Source organism: Antennarius striatus, chromosome 14 (genome assembly GCF_040054535.1).
Source record: "Antennarius striatus isolate MH-2024 chromosome 14, ASM4005453v1, whole genome shotgun sequence".
Taxonomy (NCBI): Eukaryota; Metazoa; Chordata; class Actinopteri; order Lophiiformes; family Antennariidae; genus Antennarius; species Antennarius striatus.
In genome coordinates, this window is record NC_090789.1 from 3,410,431 (window position 1) to 3,432,755 (window position 22,325).

The 22,325-nt window shown below is 43.9% G+C and overlaps 1 protein-coding gene across 1 annotated transcript; it reads right to left on the bottom strand.

Moving 5' to 3' along the window:
* Window positions 1–2,144: 2,144 nt before the first annotated feature.
* On the bottom strand, window positions 2,145–20,982 carry LOC137607415 (ras/Rap GTPase-activating protein SynGAP-like). The gene is made up of 19 exons (XM_068333162.1): window positions 20,883–20,982; window positions 15,474–15,562; window positions 15,187–15,308; window positions 13,018–13,171; window positions 12,622–12,720; window positions 12,231–12,491; window positions 11,799–12,134; window positions 11,546–11,690; window positions 11,246–11,390; window positions 10,636–10,872; window positions 10,179–10,380; window positions 9,442–9,632; window positions 9,068–9,272; window positions 7,868–8,443; window positions 6,253–6,783; window positions 6,008–6,169; window positions 5,715–5,926; window positions 3,946–4,018; window positions 2,145–2,183 (listed from the first exon to the last, which is right to left on the bottom strand). The coding sequence occupies exons 1-19, from the start codon at window positions 20,980–20,982 to the stop codon at window positions 2,145–2,147; spliced, it is 3,879 nt and encodes a 1,292-aa protein (XP_068189263.1).
* Window positions 20,983–22,325: the final 1,343 nt, after the last annotated feature.

The window sequence follows — 22,325 nt, forward strand, 5'->3', positions numbered from 1 at the left end:
ATTTTATACACGTCTGGTAACATAAACGTATAACTTTGTATATTTATCTCGAAGGAAAATGTTATCTTTAAAGGCAAGAGGTTAAGATAAATCATGTTGTGTGATATAAACGCTTGTGATTATCATACAGAGTTGGTTATTAATCATCACCTGCAAAAAAAGAAAACCTTATGGACTGGCGTTGTTATTTTGGGCCCTGGGCTCAGACTGTAAGGCAGTCACGTCAGATGAACATATTCTACACATCCCTGCGTGGAATCTCTTTATTGTTCTGTTGTTGTCACTGTTTGTTCTTCCTCTATCTCAATGAAAAACTGCTGACTGTCACTCTCACCTGGATTTAAAAAAAAAAAGGAAGAGTCAGCCAGTCAGAAAAAAAAAAGAGAAGATCATTATTTTTTTTGTTTTGTTTTTTGTACATTAGAATAATATCCAACACCAAATCCACATACTTGTCCCCGCACTTAACAAGCACATGCAGAACTGTTGCACATCTATGCTTCAGGAACATTAAACACAACGGATGAGTAAATCACTACTTTTGCTGATTTTGTTTCCAGTTGCACATAATGTTTATAATCATATATATTAATTTTTAATCCAATACAGCACTTTTCAAAACCAATGTCACAAAGTGCTGTACAACAAAAACATGACGAGGCAAATAAGAGAAATAATGAAAAATGGCGCAGAACGTTGGTTTTAAAGATATTTTCCGGGGTTGTTTGATGACGTTTGAAGCTCGCTCGCTTTGCTGTCCAGAGAAACTAAAGATGATCTGAAGCCCTGCTGTCAGAAATGCCCCCGTCTGCAGCTACGGCCATCAGCGTCATCCTTCTGAAGTGTCTGATAGCGTAGCTTTCGAATAAAGTCGATGCCGCTCAGTAACAGCAGCAAAATGTTGCTTAGAAAATAAAAATATAGTCAGTGTCGTGTCCCTCCGTGTGGGATGTTTGTCTACTGATCTTATATAACGCATCTTTAGGTTGCTATCAGGTGTGAACGGGGGGTCCTAGAACCTGGCATGGGGGCAAGCACCAAAAAAGCTGCATTCTACTTTTTAACCATCAGCATTTTTACGCCTGAACTCAGTTTGTTTCAGGATTATTATCATTTAAACTTCCAGGTCAGAAAACTTTTCTCTCAGACTGAGCAGTAATTCCGTCTAAACCTCAATAGAACGCCACAAATCTATCAGTCTTTGCGACTTAATTACGAAGTTTTTGAAATGCCATATTCTTTATTGTGATTATTTTTATTATTACAAAGTGAAAAAAACCAAAACACATCGGAATCTCCCTTTTTTTGTGTGTGAAGTATTATTTGAGAGAACGTTCTTCCCACTGAGAGTCAAAAGTGTCGTTGTGGGGGGTTTTGGGGTTCTTTTTTTTTTTTTTTTTACACCGTAAAAGGAAACCAACGAGAAAGATTGAGATTTGCGTTTAAAAGCAATTGATTGATCGTTGGGTTTGTTCGGCGGTCTAATCCAATGGAATGGCTTCACTATAAACGATGTATAAATCATAATGATAGCAGTTTTGCAGCGACAGCGTTACTAAATGATTTAATCGCAATCAAATAGTGATAGAAGTCTTGTTTTTGGGTTTGGGGTTTTTTTTTTCGGAGCCCAGATTTGAAGATAATAGCTGGCAAATGGCGGAACAGATTTAACACGCTTGTTGTTTTGGACAGCCGTCACCACCAGGGGATATTGTGCTCATTAAAAGTCTTTTCTACATTTTGTCTGGAGCCACTTAAGTGAGAAGGGCGCGCTGCTTGCAGCAGGGAAACTCACAAAATCCGTCTTCATCTCTTCTCCTCTTTCCCCGATTAAATAAAGAAACTTATTAGTTTCGCTATTGCCATTGTTGTGGCGTTGGCTTATATTTCAGTCAAAATGCACAGAAGAGTCACTGCACGCATTGGTCCTCACGCTAAAACTGATTGTCAAGTTTCTGGTTCAGGCAAAATTGGAATAATGTGCAAAGTTGTTTTCTTAAGAAAGTTGTGAGATGAAACCTCTGGTGGTCCTGAAGAGCTTCTCTTCACGGGTTGTTGGGGGGTTTTTTTCGTAGGAGGATCTGCATCGGTCGTCTTTACACCCGTGTGACCATCATGACCTCTGGTCACATCGGTATTGACAGTCAGGACCCTGGGTGGCCACCGTAGACCTGGTTGATCGACTGAAGAGAGAGAAAAACCAGTGAGCTCACAGCTTCGGACTCCATTTAGTAGACTGATAGCAAAGAAATATAAAGCAGTGCATCATCGGCGTAACCGTTAAAGCTAGGTTAGCATCACCAGGTGACAAAAATCTGATCTTTTCAAATCCGATTTGAGCAAAACATCGGACACATGTAAGATTCATGGCTGTGTGCCCTCAGATCAGTGATTCTAGTCGACTCAAGGAGGTTGTGATCACCATAAACCGGCTTATCAGTCATCAATAGACAATTAAATCGGCTACTTTAATGCGTCTGCCTCCAGTACAAAGACACGACCGACAGGACAGGACTGCAAGAAGAAGGAGCAAATGTTTCTTCTGATTGACAGGACAGCACAACGGGTTTATCCGTAGACGCCAAACTCCTCTGCCTTACCTGGAATGTTGATTCATAGATTAGAATAATCAATTTTATGCATGTTTTCATGTCATAGTACGATGTGTGTGACATTAAAAAGATAAAATATTTTATTAAATATAGGCAAATTACAGTATCAAACTAAGCAGGATATAATTTTGAAACATCAAACCCCGATACTATGTTAACTAGAAATACCGAAGTTTATTTTCTTTTGAAATTTGAGGTTTTTCTTGCCTTTTAAAATCCCAGGCAAGGGATGATGAGGATGACGACAATGATGATGGCAATGATGATGATGATAATGATGACGAGGGACTATTCCTGATATCAAGTCTTTCCCTAGTACCGCCTCACACTCCCTTTATTGACTGTGTAGGATCTCCGTTATCCTGGTCATGGTCATCCAAAACTGGACTTGAAGAAAGTTTCTTAAAGATTTTTCTTCAGTTCCTTTATTTTTTTTTGGGGGGGGGGTTTAGACTAGAATTAACACCTGAAATAATAAAAAAAAAGTTAATCCCGCTCAAATAAACCCAGAATAAACCTGATTCAAACAGCGTTATTAAAAAAACAAAAACAGAAGGAACAGCAGTCAGACTTCCTTTAAGTGAAACATCCAATATTATAACATCATATATTGTTTTCATATGACTGCCGTTTTGAGCCCAAAGGACAGCAAACAAACCACATCAGTCAACTTCAGTCGTCTAATGTTCTCTAAACGGGATAAGAAGCCTTTTCTCCGTGCAAACGTTATTATTTTATTGAAGACGCTGCGTAAAAGAAAATTACCATTTCACATCCGTCTCAGTGTGAGGAACGCTTCTAAATACGGTCCGAGTCTCCAAACAGGCAATTTTTTTGTCTATTTGCTCTTGATATTGAGAGCTGAGAGAAGGTGATGTTTGCTATTCAGTCATCACAGCACAGCCTCTTCACCTGCGTCACAATTCCAGCCCACACGGCGCATTCACCCAACTCTAGTCTGGCAGAAATCGCTGGTGAGTCACAGTCAAGGTATTCTTTAGTAATGAATGCGTTCTGCGCTAGAATGGGGGGGGTTCTTTTTGAAGGGGAATTCTATTCATTTACGCTGTTGACGCCTTGCTATTCCCTTCACACAGAGGAACTAGATCAACCCCCTATTTTCTTAAATGGTGAAATGTTATTCCAAGATGTGACATGAAGCGCATGACGGTCTGCAAAACTTTTTTCACCTGCGCTGCGTTTTTTTTTTTTTTTTTGGCGTCAATGCTTTGGGGATGTGATGTAAGAATGATGCAAAAGTGTTTTAGAGGACATGACTGGTTTAAGCGAGATAGGGATGATAAAAAAAAAAGATGTAGACACAGGCACAAACCTGGTCTGTGAGGATTCGAGGCTTAATATCAGGAATGGGACCCCCTCTCAGCTCATCTTCCACAGCCATGAGTCTGACAACAGGGAAATAGAAACAAACATACTGGTTGACAAAAATAAGACTTATGTAAAGCCGGCGTTCTTCAAAATTTCCTGCAGGACGGTTGCGGCCGTAAGATATTAATTCAGGCAACTTAAATTCAGCTGTTCTGTGTGCACCCATCTGCTGTTCCATTACACATTTCCATCAGTAGCTGCAATTTAATCCTGGCATGAATCACTTCTCCTGTGCTTGATATCGAGTTACTTCAATAAAATCAATTCCAGACTAAACTGGATTTGAGACCAATAGCAATTATGAGCCCAATGGGTGTTTCAGTACAATAGTTAAATGTGACAAATTTCGAGGAATCCAGTCTAAATCCTGCTTTAAATGTACCCTGAGGAGTTTTTTGAGGGGCTACTGGTGTGTCGACCGGTGGGTCTCTTTATGTTCAGAGATGCAGACGAGCGTCAATTTTCAATAAAAGTGTAGCACACTTTTAAAGTAATAAAAAAAAAATTTAAAAAACAAAAACAAATGTCAGTCAAACCTCAAATGGTATAGGAAAAATATACATCAATGCGATGGGAAGAAATGTTTTGAATGACGTTTAATCTTCGGTTACACACAAGCTTCGCCTCTTCAGTCAGGCGTTAAATCAGTTTTGTGCTTTTTTTTTTTTTTTTTTTTAAATGTAGAAGTTAAAAATGGTGTTTGTCTAAGAGAAAAACCTCCAGGGTTTTATTAAAATGCAGAGTTAAAATGTAGGCGATTTACCATGAAACTATTAGCATCTCTAAATCCCACATTTACATATTTGAATTCATAGAATAATGAAACTGTAGAAACAGTTTGTGAGCTCTTTTTTTTTTTTTTTTTTGCTGTAGGGGTGTGCGATATGTATCGTCTAAGGTGATATCTTAAATGTTGTGCAAAAAAACAACAAAAAAAACAAGGATAGAGCCCTCGTTTTTGCTGAGTCGGACATTGAGGTTGCACGCGGTGTACGCCAGGTGAGTGGGCGTGGTCACTGCTCCGTAACGTTAAGAGGGGAAAATGAATGAACAGACAGCAACAAGGAAAAAAAAAAAAAAAAACAGCCACGCTGCCAGGCTCGCCATCCACTCTGTTGCAAAACCGGTTGCCGTTGACAACAGCTACACGACCAATGCGATCGATTTGTGATTTTCTCATTTCCAACCGGGGCCGCCGTTCAGAAAGAGAAGAATATTGAGATGCTTTGGGGGTTCTGCTGGTCCACGACAGAACGCCACACACTCTCCAAATCGTATGGCAAAAATAAGTCCGACAACATTCAACATTTACACCACAAAAAAAAAAAAAAACAGAGCCAAATCGAACAGTTGCGATAAAATCAATTTTAACTCCTGAGTGACACAATTTAAAGGATGCAAATTGTTCTTTATTATCCTTATTGACAAAATCATATAAAATATATATATCTTTTTTTTTTTTTTTGTCAATATCGCACACCCCTGTTGGATAGTCTGTTTCCCTCCATTTCCAGTAGTCATGCTAAACTAATCTAATCTAATTATCATCTGGAAAGATATTTATATTTAATGTGGTGTCATTCGGTCATTCAATGCACCGCTGGTCACTTTTAAACAAAAAAATTTGGAAAAAAAAAAAAAAAAGGGGGGGGGGGATTTGAGCTTCGTTAGCCTCGTTCGTGCTAGCTGTAGTCCGGCCTGAACGCCAGTCACCTGTTGATGATGCCTTTGATTTGAGAATCCTTCTCCATCTGCTGCTGCTTCAGCCGCCGCTCGCTGTCCTCCAGCCGGTTCTGGTACTGCATCAGGATCTTGCTGGTCTGCTGCTCCTGCGACATGAGTCTCTGTTCGTACTCTTCCAGCTTACGGTGAGACATCTTCAGACGCTCCTTCAAGGAATGGATCTCTTCTTCGTACTCCTTCACCTGAAATAAACGCCATAAATCATTTGAGTCGTGAGTAGGATCGTTCGTGGAATGACGGTGGATGCACCGGAGAGCGCTGACCCTGTCTAGTCGTGACTCGTCCATGCTCTTGGAGTACTCCTTCAGCTGGCCCTCGCGGTCCGGCCGCAGGCTCTCGATGTCCGCCGACAGGTGAGGCATGTTGGACACCCAGGCCACCGTCCGTTCGTTGAGCGCCGGGGTGTTCAAGGTCGACTGAGAACCCTGGAACGACATCAACGCGGGGTCAATCGTCGTGTTTTTGTTTTTTTAAACCGGCATCCTCCCAATCGGAGGCCCGTTCTGACCTGTTTGTTGCCCGGTTTGAGCAGATGCTGCTGCGGCGGCTGCAGCTGCGACTGCGGAGACTTCTTGGTGTTTTTGGTGGGCGTGTCCGTCGAGCCTTCCCCCGCCGCCGATGGACCCTGATTGTCTTTGGCAGAGCTGGTCTGGTACGGCAGCCCGGGGGCCGGACTGTCCGTCACCGACAGCTGGGCGTCCTGTTGTTGCGTCTGTTGCTGCTGCTGCTGTTGCTGTTGTTGTTGTTGTTGTTGTTGCGGCGCCGCCTGTTGAGTTTGCCGCTGTTTCATCTGACCGCCGCCGAAGCTGGCGTCGGAGGAGTCCAGGAGGAGGTTCCGGCTTTGCGGGCGAACCTTGGGAGGTGTGGCGGTGGCCGGGTTGTTGATGGATCGCTGCGACTTCAGGTGTTGCGGCGGGGCCATGGACGTTTGGCGAACGGGGTGGACCGTCGTCGGAGGTGTGGCCAAAGAAGCGGGGGTGCCTGTCCCAGTGGCGGTCTGGGATACGACTCCCATCAGGTGCTGCTGCTGGAGCGACTCCTTAGAGGACAGAATAGGGTGACAAAGAAATAAATAATATGCACTGTGGAGAATTTTAATATAATAAAAGCGTTTAAAGTAACACAGCTGGATGGAAAAAGGCTCAATCTGGGAGTCGATGCAGAGATGCTGCCGCTGCATCGCTGAACCACACGAAAGACCAACAACCGCTCATGCACACACATCTACGGACCATTTGGAACGTGCTGCCTGCTACACCACCGAGATGTGCGAGACAAGAAACGGAGGCAGGAGGAAGGAATTTTAACGAGGGGATGAGACAGCAGATATTTAATGGAGACATGTTGGCATGTCTTCCTTCTAGCGAGGCGGCGGCGGCGGCGGCGGTCCAAAAGGGAGCACAATTCACAGCTGCACCGCGGCGACAAGCACAAAGATGAAGACGCTAACCTTAACGAACGGGTAAAACGACAAAATAATTAACATATTATATATTATATAGCAGCGAAAATAGCTTCGCTGTACCTGAAGAAAATCACCTAATGTGATTTTTAAAGGGTGCATTTCTCTAAAAAAAAAAAAAAAAAGGTGTACGCTTAACTATTTTTAAAAAATTATTATTTTTTAAAATTTTTATTTTATACACCGTTATAATCCCCGAAGGGAAATTAAGAATGCACACTCTAGTTTTTGTTAGCCAATCACACGCATGCATATCAGTGTGTACAGGCCCCTGTAATACACACCATCGAACACAAGGGGGCCTGTAAGCATGCAGACGGAGGTAGAGTGGCGGGCAGCTCCTTCGTGAGCAGCTTGTGAGGGGGGGGAGCGGTGCGTTGCTCAAGGGCGCCTCGGCAGTGTCAGCTCATCTCCGGGTTTTTTTGTTTGGTTTTTTTTTGGGGGGGGGAGTGGGAATCGAACCGCTGATCTCAGAACATTGGACGACCCGCTGAGCCACTGCCGCCCAGCAGATTTTCTACCTTTACGTTCTAAAACGTTTCCGCCGTTGGCGGTCCATTAGATTTATTGTTTCAGATAAGTGTTAATTCACATGTTGGACGTCAGTTTGGACGGTTCCTGTGGTATTTCTCTGCTGGAGACGGGCGGCAGGCAGTCCTACCTGCACCTGCAGAGACAGCTGGTGCCAGGCGTAGTCGCTGCTCTGGTTCTGCCGGGTGAAGTCGTCGCTGTAACTGTGCGAGTGGACGATGCTGGGCTGCACCAGGCTGCTCTGCGACCGGAGCGCCGACAGGTCCTCGCTGCGGGAGAAGGCGTTGTTGCCAAAGGCCGGCTGGTAGTCGTGGTGTCCGTTCTCCGGCTCGGGGGCGAGGAGGAGAGGAGGAGGATGCTGGGATTGACCCGGGGAGTTCTGGGACGCCAGGTGGAATAAGGGGTTCTGGAACGACAGGGGGAAGTGCATGGCCGCCGCCGCCTGCTGCTGCTGCTGGGAGATGGATTCCGTCGGCCCCCCGATGTGGCCCATCTGGCTCAGTCTCAAACCGGAGCCCGACGAGCCGGCTGGCATGTGGCCCCCCATTCGAAGGGGGCCGCAGAGGTTCCCGAAGCTGTGGCCCAGCCCGGCGATGGAGGCCTGGGAGGAAGTGAGCATGTCCCCCACCGAGTTCAGGTTGGAGATGCTGTTCATACGAGAGTCCTGGAGGTCCATCATGGACACGCTTTTGTTCACGCTGTGGACCTGAAGAAGAGGAACTTTAATGTTTTAGTCGTCTGTGAGTTATTTAAGGTTTTTTTTTTTTAACGTTGTAGGACAGGGGGGTCAAACCCTTTTCCACTGAGGGCCACATCAGCATAACAGCTGTCCCCGAAGGGCCAGATGTAACTTATAAATGTAAGTAAATGTAACACAAAGTAATGTAAAATAAATAACTACTGTTAATGTTAAATAACTGATTTTTTTACTTATTCAATTTAAACATTAGTTTCACAGAAAAAAAATGTTTTTCTCTGTTATAATAAATCATAATTTTTCAGGTTATTAAACTCATAGAATTCCATCAATCAAGGATCAAACTATCCAAGAGAATAAAGAAAAATGACATCAAACACAAGTTAGGACATTAACTTTATTCAAAGATAAAATGGGCTTAATGACTGCATTATGGGAAATGTAGTTTTGGTCAAAGCACGCTTTAGATCTATTTATTTTTAGACATTGACCTTTTATGCTCTCAAGGGCCATATAAAATGATGTGGAGGGCCACATTTGGCCCCCCGGGGCCTTGAGTTTGACACACGTGTTGCAGAAGATATTAAACAACATCAAGACAGAAACCAGCCAATCAGACACCAGCTATTTTACCTTGGGATCGGGTTCGGTGATGTCCGAGCTGCTGGTGCAGTAGGCGGGGCTGGAGCGAGCCAGTGGCGGGCGGGTTACGTAGAACACCTCCCTCGATGAGCGGAGGTCTCGCTCTGCTTGACGCCTCATGTTCAAATTGGATGAGAGAGATTCCACAGCAGAGACGCCCGTCGTCGGCGACGGCAGGCGGGAGATGTCGATGGAACTGCAGGAACACAACGAAGAGAGTCTGATTCTGAGTACGGAGTCGTGTGGATTTAAATGAAGTTTAAATTTAAATGAAATTTGATGATGAAATTCAAATGTTTAGCTCATGCAAATGTTACTTCATTGCATAGAAACACTAAGAAAACAGGTGCATCATGGGAACATACCTGTTTAAGTCATGCATCATGAGGCTCTGAAAGTCAGAGGACATGAGGCGGTTGAAGGACGGCCGTGAGAACAGGCGGTCCTTCGGTCGGTCCGGCTGGTGATTGGTGGGCATGTGCAGCTGGGGGTTCCTCAGGGCCACGCTGATGTCGTTCAGGAGCCTCGGCAGGGGCCCCAGTTTCAGGATGGCGTCCTGCAACACGGAAACGGCTTTTTTTTTTCAAAATCAGCGGCAAATTCAAAGCACTTCCTGCTCAAATAACACACGTAGGGACGCGCTGTAGGTGTATCTGCACCGATAATGAACTTAAGTGAAGTAAATGAACTAAATTAAGAGAAATTATTCTTTTATTTTCAGTTCGGCTTCATGTTTATTCAGTTACGAGTCATCACCTCTTTAAAGAAGTAGAAAACACAGTTAATAATAAATGAACTGAATGGGTTTTAATGAGAAGAAAGTGCGAAAAGCAGCTTTTAGGGGTTTGTTATTCCACAAAATAAATAAATCTAACTATTTTATACTAAAGCTAACAACATGCACTTTTTTAAATACTACCAGATCAGCACTTCCTCCCATTAAATCATTTACTAAAATATTTCTTAACTTTCATTATGCTTGACAATAACTGACTTTATAGCAAATATACTAAATTTTAATTAAGTCAATTTACGCAGTTAGCATGTTTAGCACCTAATTATCAAACACTTCTTCATCATTCGGAGCGCCGTCCTTGCTGACCTTGCTCAGCTGTCCCATGACTTCCCACAATAAGCTGTGCAGCATGGACAGCTCTCTGCCGAGGTCGATGTAGCCCTCGAACCCCCCCGCGTTCCCTCCGGCGTCCATGTTGGAAATCTCATAGAGGAACTGCTGCATGGACCCCCACTCCATCTCCAGGAACTCGTTCATGAAGTACATGTACTCCTCCTTCGGGCCAAATCTGCAGGGCAAAAGACATCAAGAAGCACATGAATGAGAATTTCACCTTAAAAATAATTGATTTGTTTTAGTCATTAGATACTAAGCATTAAATCTAATTATTAAATGGCCAACAGAGGTACTAAATTTTAATTATAGGTGCATATAGAAAGAGAATTATGGATAGACCCCGCCCTGTTGCAAACAGGCATATAGCTGGACGGACATGCCTCACCCTGTGGGACCCCTTCACTGGGGATTTAGCACGACGACTCACTTGCTGAAGCTGGCCAGGTTCTGCATCACCTTGGCGATGAGCGTGAGCGTGCGGGACGTGCGTTCGGCGGGGTACTCCTGCATCAGGTTGAACAGGGAGGGGGACATGATGGCCGGGCACATGAAGCTGAGGAACAGGGAGGAGCTGATCAGGCCGTCGGCGAGATCCTCTCTCCCGCGTTCGGCGCATCTGGCTCTCCACGAGGCGAAAACCTCCTTCAGCTCCCGAGGAAATATGCTGAAACGAGAAGATGAAGTTTGAGAGCTGGATCAGATCCAGAAGCCCCTCAGGAAATCTGAAGGAAAAACGACAGGATTCCACTCGGAAAACGACGCTTATGAGATCAGCGATTATAGAAATGTGGAAAGACGTCTGAAGAATTCATTTCACGTCTCGCTTCTGTTTGTTTTTTGAGTTTACAAAAAGAAATATTCGATATTTTTGCTCCAAATAGAGACAAGAAAGACAAATTTCAAATGTGGAAAAAACCCAATCGTGTTGCCTTCAGGGAATGTGGGAATGATTTTACACCTCATAATAAACCCCAAGAGACTTTTAAATACTTGACATAACATATGCATTTTGTTTTATTGGGGGGGGGGGGTCTCACCAGAGAGAGTTGATAATCTTGCAGAGGAGCAGCTCGCAACACATCCGAAGGTTAGCTTGATGGTCGGCGAGAACCGACGGCGGGACGCGCATCGGATCCACCTCGCAGTTCTCCTCTGACTCGTACAAGGCTCGAATGAAGTCACCTGTAGGTTGAAAAATACCAAAAAATGATCAATAATCAATCAATGCACAGATGATGATGAGGACGATGTGACATAGAGATGCACAAATATCTCAAAAGCTTTATTCTATATTCTCCACCTATCTTTAAATAGAACACTATTTAAACGCGGAGTACCTATGGCGTCCTTGAGGTATCGGTGACCAATCAGCTTGAGGTACTCTTCCACAGCCTTCGTCGCTAACGTGTTCTCTCGAAAGATGAGGTGCTCGCGGTCCATGAATCGATCCACCTCACACATCGCCATGTCGGACAGGAACTCCTGCGGCGAGAACAAAAAAATCGCTCTCAGGGTCAACGGGGTACGGGAAAAAAACCCAAAAAAAAACCCCATTTTGTAATCAGATTACATCCGCACGCCTCCCTTTACCTTTGTCTTCCCCGTGCTTTGGAGGATGTGCACCAGAGCGAACGCCACCTCCTCTTTGCTTTTGACACTCAGCAGAGGCTCTAGAACTGCACACAGTGTTCGGTAGTTGTTGGTGATGTACTCCGCAAACTCCTTGTACAGCTCCATGGGTAGAATGTTCATAGTCTGGTAGCGAGATTTGACGCGTAGCGACGCGTTGATCACCTTGGTGCTCCCGACGCCGCCGCTTTTGGCCAAGACGCTGGATTGAATCACCGGGTACCACTGCTCCACAAACTGCCGGCCCGTGATGCTGGAGATGGGGATGCTGACGAGGCCGAGATACGTGCTTTTCTCCTGGATCACAAAACCAAGATTGTATTTCTATATAACATCACTTCTCGGCGCAGGAGGCCGCGTTTCCCTCAAATCGAAACGGAACCGGCTGGTCACCTTGCGTCTTTTCTTGTCCGTCTCCTTGTAGAGGTGCAGACGAAGGCTACGAATGGTAGGCAGGTTGTTGAATTCGAAATGCTCGCCCCAGAAGACGGTGTCGGTGCGGGGTTTGCTGGTGGTGCGGGCGTACAGCATGTCGTCCAGACACAGCTCGCAGTAGTAACGCTTCTTAGCGGGGAGGTCTCGGGCCTCGATGATCCACATCTTCAGCACGTTGTCCACCCGCCTGCTGTTGTCCTGGAATTGAAACGGGACGTCCTGTTACTGCATTATAGCAGCCCTTTAATTACATCTGTGGGTCATGTTGCAGTCGTACGACGAAAACGAGAAACGTCGGATGTTTTTTTTTGGTTTTTTTTGTTATTTTAAGTAAAGCCATGGTATTTACTTTGTTCGGTTTGACGGCTCGTTGCAGGTTTTCGATCCACTTGTCCCTCTCTGAGGCCGATCGACAGGCGAAACATTTCGTCCCCGAACTGGTGGTCACCTTCAGGCAAAGACAAAGTTTCAGCGCATTTTTTATTACGGTGAAATTATTTCATTATGATGCGACATTTTTAAATATCTTAGTTTAAAAAAAAACAAAAAAACATATGCCTCTATAAAAATGGCAAGTTTAAACGTTTATTATCCTGGAATGACAATTTATTTATATCCAAGATGTTAAAAACTGTCACCAGGAGCTTTATCTCTTCTATTTGTCCAACAAATTCAATTAAATGGCTTGATGGGTTTTAAACAAGTCCATTAGCGGGTAGGCAAAAGGTCACGCAGAACAACCCACCTCGAAGCAGTATTCTTGTCCTAAAATACTGGAGTGGACAGGTTTTATTATCGCCTCTTCGTCTAAAACCAGATCCAAAGCCTCGGCGGCGCTGCTAGGAGAAAGCAGGGATTCATGGGAGTGGGATTCCTTGAAGCTCTGCATCAATCGTGTCCTGGAGAGAGAAGACGGAGGGATTCAGACAGCCGTCGGTCTCCATATATCGATCATGTCGCCATTTAAAACAAACAACTCACGCACACTTTCAAACATTAGCCGCTGGCGCCTGTTTTTTTTGGTGTGATTTCTGCATCCTGATCCTTTCATAATGAGTTTTGTGGAAGAGATAAGACGACCAGATTTCCAGTTCTGGCGTTTGCAGTTTGGTGTGTTGATTCCGCACATGTGACTCATTCTGCATGTTTGTCTCAGCTTTTTTTTTTTTTTTTTTTGTCTGCAAATTAAATTCTAGTTTAGCGTCGCTCGTCTGCACAAATTCTGCTCACCACGAAGCATCGGTCACCTCGCTGTAAGATAGAAAATTTCCGATCAGAAATAAATGCAGGTTGGAGGTCTGGTTTTGAAGAGTTGTCGGCCGCCGTCGCCAGGCCGCATGCACTGAGGGAGGCTCTTGGTAAACCCACTTGGCAGCAGAGGGAGAGCAGCTGCGTCGGAAAGCTGGAGAGCGATTCGGCTTTAGAGCAAAGTCAACCTGACATTACCGAGTGACTTAAGCGCCGAACAGCTTCCGAAGGAGCAGAAAATCCCTTTTTACCCGCCGTCGTCGCCACCTCCACCTCACAGGATCCCCGGGTTAATTTTATTTTAAGACCCGCGTGTTTTTTTCCTGCCTCACTGAGGACCATTACATCCCTTTTCTAAAATGACGTTTCACATCTCAAGCTTTGGACAGCCACACCTGGCCTCAAAATGTCTTATATATATTAATTTATATCTTGTGACGGTAAAGGGGGGGTGGGGGTGTCGCTTCAGCATTACACTTCTGCTTCCTGCATCTCCTCCTCTGCATCTTTAACATTTCCCACATGGGGTGTCGTGACAGAATTGTGTGAGGGCTGCATAAAATTTTGATGGCGATGCAAGTCGGCTTCTTCCTGGGGGATAGCAGTCTACGGAATCCATACGCAGCGTATTCCTATACATGTAGCTGGAGAGGTCGGGACAGGTCGTGTGGGGGTCTATTGGGGTGGGGAGGGGGTTGCAGGCATTGAGTGCTTTGGGGGTGAAGTGTACATTTTTGAGGGTCCAAAAAAAACCTCATTTTTATGTCACACAACTCTTTCTGCTTCTCTCTTGTTCTCCAGAACAACAACAACAACAACAAAAGGTCTTCACACCTTAACCAAACCATCATCATCCTCATCATCATCAGCGCCGTCGTACCGCCTACTTTCTCACCGCGGGACGCCGGTCCCAACATTCTGCTTCCACACGGCGTTGTGCAACTACGCGTTCTACGCTACGCGTTATAATCACAGTCTTCATCAGTCGGGGTTGTGATGGAATAACAAGCGAAACCTTGATGCTGGAGGTTTGAAATCTTTCAGCTGCATCAAGAAGAAACGTCGCCTTCAGCAGGAGAAACAAAAAAGCGGTTGAACTCCTTCAGCTGTCGATTGTTGAGGGTATTAATAACTTGATTTGAGTTACACTTCATGTGTTTGCCTGTTCTTTTCGGGTCCGTGTGGGTTTTTTTTCTTGCTGGGTGCGCCAGCTTCCTCCCACAGCCCGAAAGCAAGATCCAGAGGAACGCAGAATACACCGTTATTTTTCACTTTTATTTGGTCAGGATCGAAAAAAACTACATGTTTGATAGGAAAGGAAATACAAGTGGCTGGACAGCATCCAAAAAAAAAAAAAAAAAACACAAAAAAAAAAACCCTAACAACAACGCTTTTAAGTAATTCCTATTTTCTTTTCTGCGATAAAATTCAATGCCAGGTCGAAGGCTTTTTGAATAAAGTTCAAGATAAATAAATAAACCGTAAAAAACAAAACTTTTTAGCATTTAACCGCGCAAAAAAATGGCCTCAAGGGTTCAGGAAGTTCAGTCTGCTGAGGAATGGGACGTTAAATCGATCAATTTGGTGCAAAAAACATTTAAATCTTTTAAATTCAGGATTGATTACCGATGCATTCTGGGTAGCAGGGATAGCGGAGGTCACTCACCTTTCTTGGTCAGCGCTCCGAAACCGAGGAAGAATCATTTGTCTGAAGCTGCTGGTCCGGTCCAGTTTGGGTTGACTTTTGGCCCTCTTGATGGAGCCCTTCAGCCTCCGATTGAGGAAACTCTGGATGGAAAATGTGAGAAAATTAAAAAAAAAAGTTTCGAATAAAACGCAAGAAAAATATCGAACACAGAACTCGAAATGCATGAAACTGTCAACTCTCCTTCAACCGTGGCATCTGTTTCCATGGGAACAGAGAGCTTCCATGCTGATTTGAACCGTACTCACCGGCTGTCTGAAGGGCTGGGGGGTGGCGTTGGGAGGGGTCTCCATGCTCGACTGCCTGACGGAGGCAAAACTTGCCCGGCGAGATTGGTCTACGACAAGAAAAAAAGAAAAAAAAACACGAGACGCGTTGAAAATTCTTTATTTCCAGTCAACAACATCAAAATAAACACTTTACAAACGCTGACCTTCAGGTGACGCTGAATTGTTGTGATTGCTTTTTAACAATGAAGGATGCAAGCTGTTCACACCGATTGGATTTTAATTCACGGCCAATTAAACTCGCCGTGTCGCCGTTGAATCATTTGCTCGGTAAATTTCCATCAAATTTTACAGGACTGGTGACAATTCACCCGCCTTTGCGCTCCTCCAGAGGAAGCAGCAATTACACACAGCGTTCAGACGCTACTGACGTCGTAATATTTGCTCAAACTTCTTTAAATCTGCCCAAAAAATTGCAGCAAATAGAGAATAAAGGATTTGATCAATTTTTATCAATTGACTATGGACTAACATTGATTTGATGATGTAATAACCAATTATAATGCTGACCCATTATACTGTATAACAACTCATATTTTTTGTAAATTGTATATTTACACCAAATATTTCTGATTATTTCTAATTATTTTAACTGATTTTAATTGTGAAATGATCACTTCGTTGTAATTTTCAGCTCCATGAGGTCAAGTTTCAGGACAAGTTTATGTCATTTAATCCAGTTTTACCAGTTATGACATCATCATTTTTCATTCACATTAAATCTGTATCTTCAGCCACATTTAAAAAAAAAAAAAAAAAATCGACGGCATTCAAAAAGCAGGACAAACAGAATAACCACCAACAATCACAATGGTCGACACACAGCTACAGTCTCCAGATCAACGCTGCGAACGCCAGGAAGACACGTCTTGTCCACCGCCGTTCCACTAGAATAAGGTTTTTATAAAAACCCGGATCCTGATGGGAGGATAAATCCAGGCCTCGTAGTGGGAGGACGCAGTGATTCATCCTGAACCCTCCTGACTTTGTCTTAAACTCTGGAACTCGGAGCCGGATCTGTAAAAGCTCAGACAGGCAGCCTGTAGGGAATCACTGGTGATCCTTCTGTGTGCGCCGGCTGGGAGAGACGAGGCCGACGAACAGGAAAACCCCAGAATACCCGACGCGTGACAAAGAGTTTTATAAATATATTCCCCCTCTTTGAATATCGATCCCGGCTGTTTCCTCCCATCAGAGGACGGATCGACCAATCAGAATAGAAATCCAGTTCAACGCATTCATATAATTTCCTGTATGGATGTGACAAACGCCAGTGGATTTTACTAAACGCCCTGCGGTTGGCGTCCCAGGATGACATCCTTTAGAACAGTTCCACCCACAATCAGCTAAAAAAAAAATTAAAATTAAATTAAAAATGACCCAGTCATCATCCAGATGAGCCGTTTTTCATTTTCTAACCGAGAATCAAGACTCTGGCATCTTATAATTTCCTCGCTCCCGAAGCCTGTAAATAGGCTACTCTCCAGGTTCTATTCTGAATCATATGAATTGTTTGGTATCCATGGAAACAACTCCAAGGGCTCCTGCTTGAACTGTAGACAATATTGGCACACACCAGCAGGCTAAAGATGATGAAAACCAGCCAGTTGTATAAAAGCAAAGCGGAGCGTTTCTGGTGTTTTTGCACAAAAGGAGCGAACAAAACACTTCTTTTGTATCTCGTACCTGGAGCCGGGGGGGGGGGGGGGGTTTCTGACATCTTCTGAAAGGGGCAGCAGATTGACGGGACGACCCGACGCAGGTGTCAAAGGTCAACGTCCCCCCCCCCCCGCATCCCCGGTTACATGCGACAGATTAAAGGCACACAGATGTGCTCACGCGGGCTATTCTGAATGTAAATTGCTGTCGAGGCGGAACGTGTGGGCGGCAACAGCCTCTATCTAACTGATAGAGGGAGAGGAAGATGGAGAGAGGAAGACGAGGAGTGGGTGTTGGAGAAAAACACTCAGTACTTCACATACATCTGTAATTATACGTAAACTTTTGGAAAATTCGACTTAAATTATAACATTTTTTCTCCACAAGAGATCTTGATAAAGAAAATTAAAACAAAAAAAAAAGCCTTATACAATAAAAATATCCATCAAATTATATCTACAGCATTTTTAATAACCCTGAACTCTCCCTGCAGCTATTAAATTAGTAAAAGATGATCTTAATTATAATCCCAACTTTTAATTCCACCCCCGATGAACAATCCCAACCGAAACAACACGACTGATCTGCTGGATCGTCTTCAGCCGTCGCTCACATCCTCTGCCCACTCAGTGGTGCGCGTCGGAGATAACGCTGGCATCACGTTACCTTACACCATGGGACAAAACTTTATTAGAAGCGACGCGTAGCGACAAACGCTGGCAGCATCCTACCTGGCACGATGGTTTGAGAGAAATACCAGAATAACTTACGACAATCTACATGTGCTAAATCTATTATGATAATTAATTAGAATGATAGATTTATTGTTTAAAGTATAATGGGGGGGGGGGGATATGCAGAGTTATGACCCAGAAACCCTCCTTTCACAGGTCACGATTAAAAAAAATATATAAAATGCAAAAAAGTGCAGGGACCCCTTCAGGACTGTGGGAATATTAAACGCCGGTGCTCTGGGAATGAACCATGATGGATGGACGAACAGATGGGATGGAGGCAACCAATTCTACTATTCCCCTTCCCCGCTTTTAAAAAAAAAAAAAAAGAAAAAACACTGATAACCCCGATCGCAGTGAACGACAACAAAAAGGTTATTTTAAAGTTTGCCTGCATCCTCTGGAGTGATGCCTGAGTCATGTGGAGGACAGCGCTGCGTCAGCAAGGCCATAAAAAGAACGCTGCCGGGACGGCGTGGACTGGAGATGTCAGGTATAAAGTATAAAATGATTCATAATAAAATCACACTTTTGTCATGTAGTAAAATCAACGCCTAAAACTATTTTTAAAAGCAAAATTCATTCCGTCACAGATGCTTTTCTCTCGCCGATCCACATCCCTGAGCTACGCTGGAACATAAACGCATCGCTCATCAGCTGCACCGGTGATGGTGGGGTTCGGCTTCGCTGGGTTCTGGTAACACACACACACACACACACACACACACTACCAGGATCTCATTATGTCTGGTCTGGAGCCTCTGGTGACTCACAAACAGGCCTGCTGGGGCAGATGTCACATTCAAGTCAAATGGATGTTTCCATAATTGCTGCATTCTGACGAGTAAGTATCATTCATGTCATGAACGTGGCTGTTACAGCTGGGAATTTTATATTTTTTCAAATATGTCTATAAAGTTTAGTCTATATAAAGATAAACTACCTCCTAATTCAGACCTGGTGATGTTAAACCATCAATCTGTCCTCTAATTCCTGATTTAAAGAGTTAAAAATCCGACCAGTAAATAGCAGTTTATGAGAAGATGGTGAAAAGCAGCAATTAGTTGCCAGTTCATGGTGATCCTTTTTAATTGCATATCTCTGCAAACTGTCAAATTTTCCAAATAAAGACAATAAATCAAATAACTTTTCAACTTATTAAACAGCATCTCTCCAGTGTTTGGGAGATGTGCACAAGAGATTGTGAAATAATATTGAAGCAAACTGTTACCATGGAAATAAGAAAAATCTCCCAATAAGATTAAAAATAAATAAATAAAAAAAGGCACCACTTAACAGCACTTGGCTGCGTGTAGAAAATTTTTGAATTCCCACTTTGGAAGCGATTCCTATATTCTCACTTCGATCGGATAAGAGACAGAGATGAACGATGTCTTTACTGGAAGAGTTTCCACACATTTTCACATCTTTAACTGTTTGTGCCAAAAAGTACAGTTAAATAAAGTTAATTTAAAAAAACAAAAAAAACAAAGTGAGAGCATTGGTTTAATGGACTTTGAACGTTAAAAGCCCAATAAAAACTCTGAAAAGATAACGGCGCTAAAATGAAGAACGTGGGTTGTTGGGTTTTTGCAAAAAAGAAAAGTCACCCCAAAAAATAAATAAAAAAGGGGCGGGGGACGAGTGAGACCTGTGTGTTCCAAGCCTTTCTCTGTCCATGCTATGTTTAGCAACAGCACTGTAATCAAGTAAAATGTGAAAACGCACAGAGGACCTTTAGAGCGTTGAAGGATTTGAAAAGCAGAGGTGGGAGGAGGGGGCTGGAGGAAGCAAAGGGGCATTGTGGGGGCGTGAGGTAGCCACGGGGAAAAAAAAAAAAAATCGGCTTGATAACTGACGGGTATTTCTGGAGCGCCGGAGAGATTGACTTCACAACATTCCTGCTCTGGTAAAAAACCAGCGTTTCTGGGGAGGCCGGGGGACTCGGGGTTGTTTCCTTCACGCGGAAAAGATCTCAAGCGAAAGGAAGATGTGAGATCGACGTCTGAAATCAAAATAACGTTAAAAATAAATAAATAAAAAGTGAAGTTGCCCTCCATCACATGTGATTTCCAACACTCCGGTCTCTCTCCTGATCATCCCTCTGCCCATGCCAAAGCTAGCCAAGGGGAGTGTGGCCTAGTTACCATAGGAACATGTTCGCAGCCAGCTTCGCTCTCCATCAAACTACCTTCATTTTTACTAATGCGTTCAGAAGGATCATTGTGTGCCTTTGCTTATGAACATCCAGACCTAGAATAAGCAGCAAATTGACTCACCATTCACCAACTATAATGGGGTTTGTTTTTTCTTAAAAAAAAAAAAAAAAAACCCCAGCAAATTTCGACTAACAACCCCCCCACCCCCCCAAGAACCTTCTTGTTTCTTTCATCCCAACACTTCAAAACACGACTCCGTGGGTCTGCCTGCGTGAAGCGAAACAACGGCTTTAAACACGCTGCGCCGACTAACAGAAAATGACTTCCCATCCTCTACCCAAACCACCCACCCCCCCAGAGGAAGCACAAATGGCTGCTTTTATCTGGGAAAGAAGTAAAGAGAGCGAAGAAGAAGAGGAAGACTCGTAGTGAATCAAAGTCAGGAGTAAAAGGCAAATATTGCTGTTGAACCCAAGAGGATGTCAAAATAAAACTTCAGGGATTTGACAAAGAGGAGCTCTGCTGGAGGATTGAAAGGCCAAAAAATTATACATTATATATATATATATAAATATACTGTATGCCGATGAGCTTTTGCAAAAGCTGCGTCGTGCTGAGGTCTAGAAATACACCAGAAAGAGGAGAGTGCAGCTGAGGCTGAACTTTCAGGTGCCATTGGCGACGGCGGCGTCGATTGGATCTCGGGTAGAACATATAAAAAACACACACAACAGAGGAAAAACCCGACGACATCGAGACAGACTGGGGGAGGTGCTGCAGAAGCACAACAGACCGGCGACGGGCTACAACCGACTCACTTGGGGTTAAAACTCCAGGTCCGCCGCAGCAAACCTCCGCTTGACCAACCAACCCAAACTGACTCTGATGCGGCAGCCACGACTTTGAAGATGTGTCCATGCAGCTATTGGTGGGCACAAACACGGTTTATTCGTTCAGGCTTTTTTTTTTTAAAGATCGGACAGATCAATATAGTTTGAACAGCAACACAGAGACATTATTGTGCATAATATGATTCTGTTGACCAGGATGACAGAAAAGGTGGGAAACAGTTGGAAGCATTGCAGATTGACCGTCTGGGATTTGAATTCCGTTCCATCTGTAATCATTCAGAACATGAAAATGAAACATTTCTGTCAGGACAAGATAGATTTTGACTGAAAACAACAGAAAGTGCACATTTTTATTCCCTTATTTCACTTACCTTTAAAAATGCAGGCCATAATAAATTAGATACTAATAATAGGAGCGGTTTTCAGCCCATCATGGCTGCCCTTTATGGCCCAAATGTCACAACCACAAGCTGTGACTATGAGTAATTGATAAGGATGCTTCCCAACACATCACAGCTTCCCCGTCTCTCCTCCTCTGGCTGGGATGTCAAGAGGGAAATCATTGATAAAGAAGCCAATTAATAGATGTTCAACGCCTCCGTTGGTCACATTTTATGTGAGACGTTAACTGGTTTAAGCTGCTCAATGAGGAACCAGAAGGGGTCGACTAGTGTGGCAGCAGATTAACCAAAGGCGAGTTTCTCAGGCACTTCTATGAGAGGAAATTAATGAGAGTTATGAGGTAGAACGTAGTTGGAGTGCATCAACTGAGAGAAGAGACTCAAAATGGAGATTTACCACGGGTGGGGGGTTAAAAAAAAAAGCATCTTCTGAGAGAAGGATGGTAAAGAACTTCACCAGGCCAAGCCTCAGTTCGAGAAGACCGCAGGACACGAGGAGTGAACGAGTTTTCTTTTTATCGTTTGATGAGAGAACATTCAAACAGACTGTCAAAGCCTTGCTGTCCTTGGCAGAAAAAGAAGCCAACCCTCCATCCCGGGTGCGTCATATTGAAAAAAAAATGGCTGGAAAGCATCAGAATAACATCGGAAACTTGATGTTGGAGGAGAATCGGCTCGGCGCCGGCTGTCAGGCTCCCGGATGACAAACTGTGGCAAAGAGTCCAGATTGTCAACAGTTCACAGAGAAGCAGAAGACTCTCACCCTTCCATCAACGCCCGACTTAAGCCATTCCCCGACAGCTTTATTGGCATTTCATATGAAACAGGATGACGGAATCCTGCAGGGGCCAGAGATTCAGGCAGAGACAGGCTTGTCTTGTTTTATCAAGAGAGCCGACACTTCATTAACTGAAGCTCTTCTCTCTCCGCTGCGTCGTGTGCTTCTCTATACTTAAGATGGTTGAATGGCATTCAAGAGTTGGCAGTGAAAGCTCTTGATTGACAAACT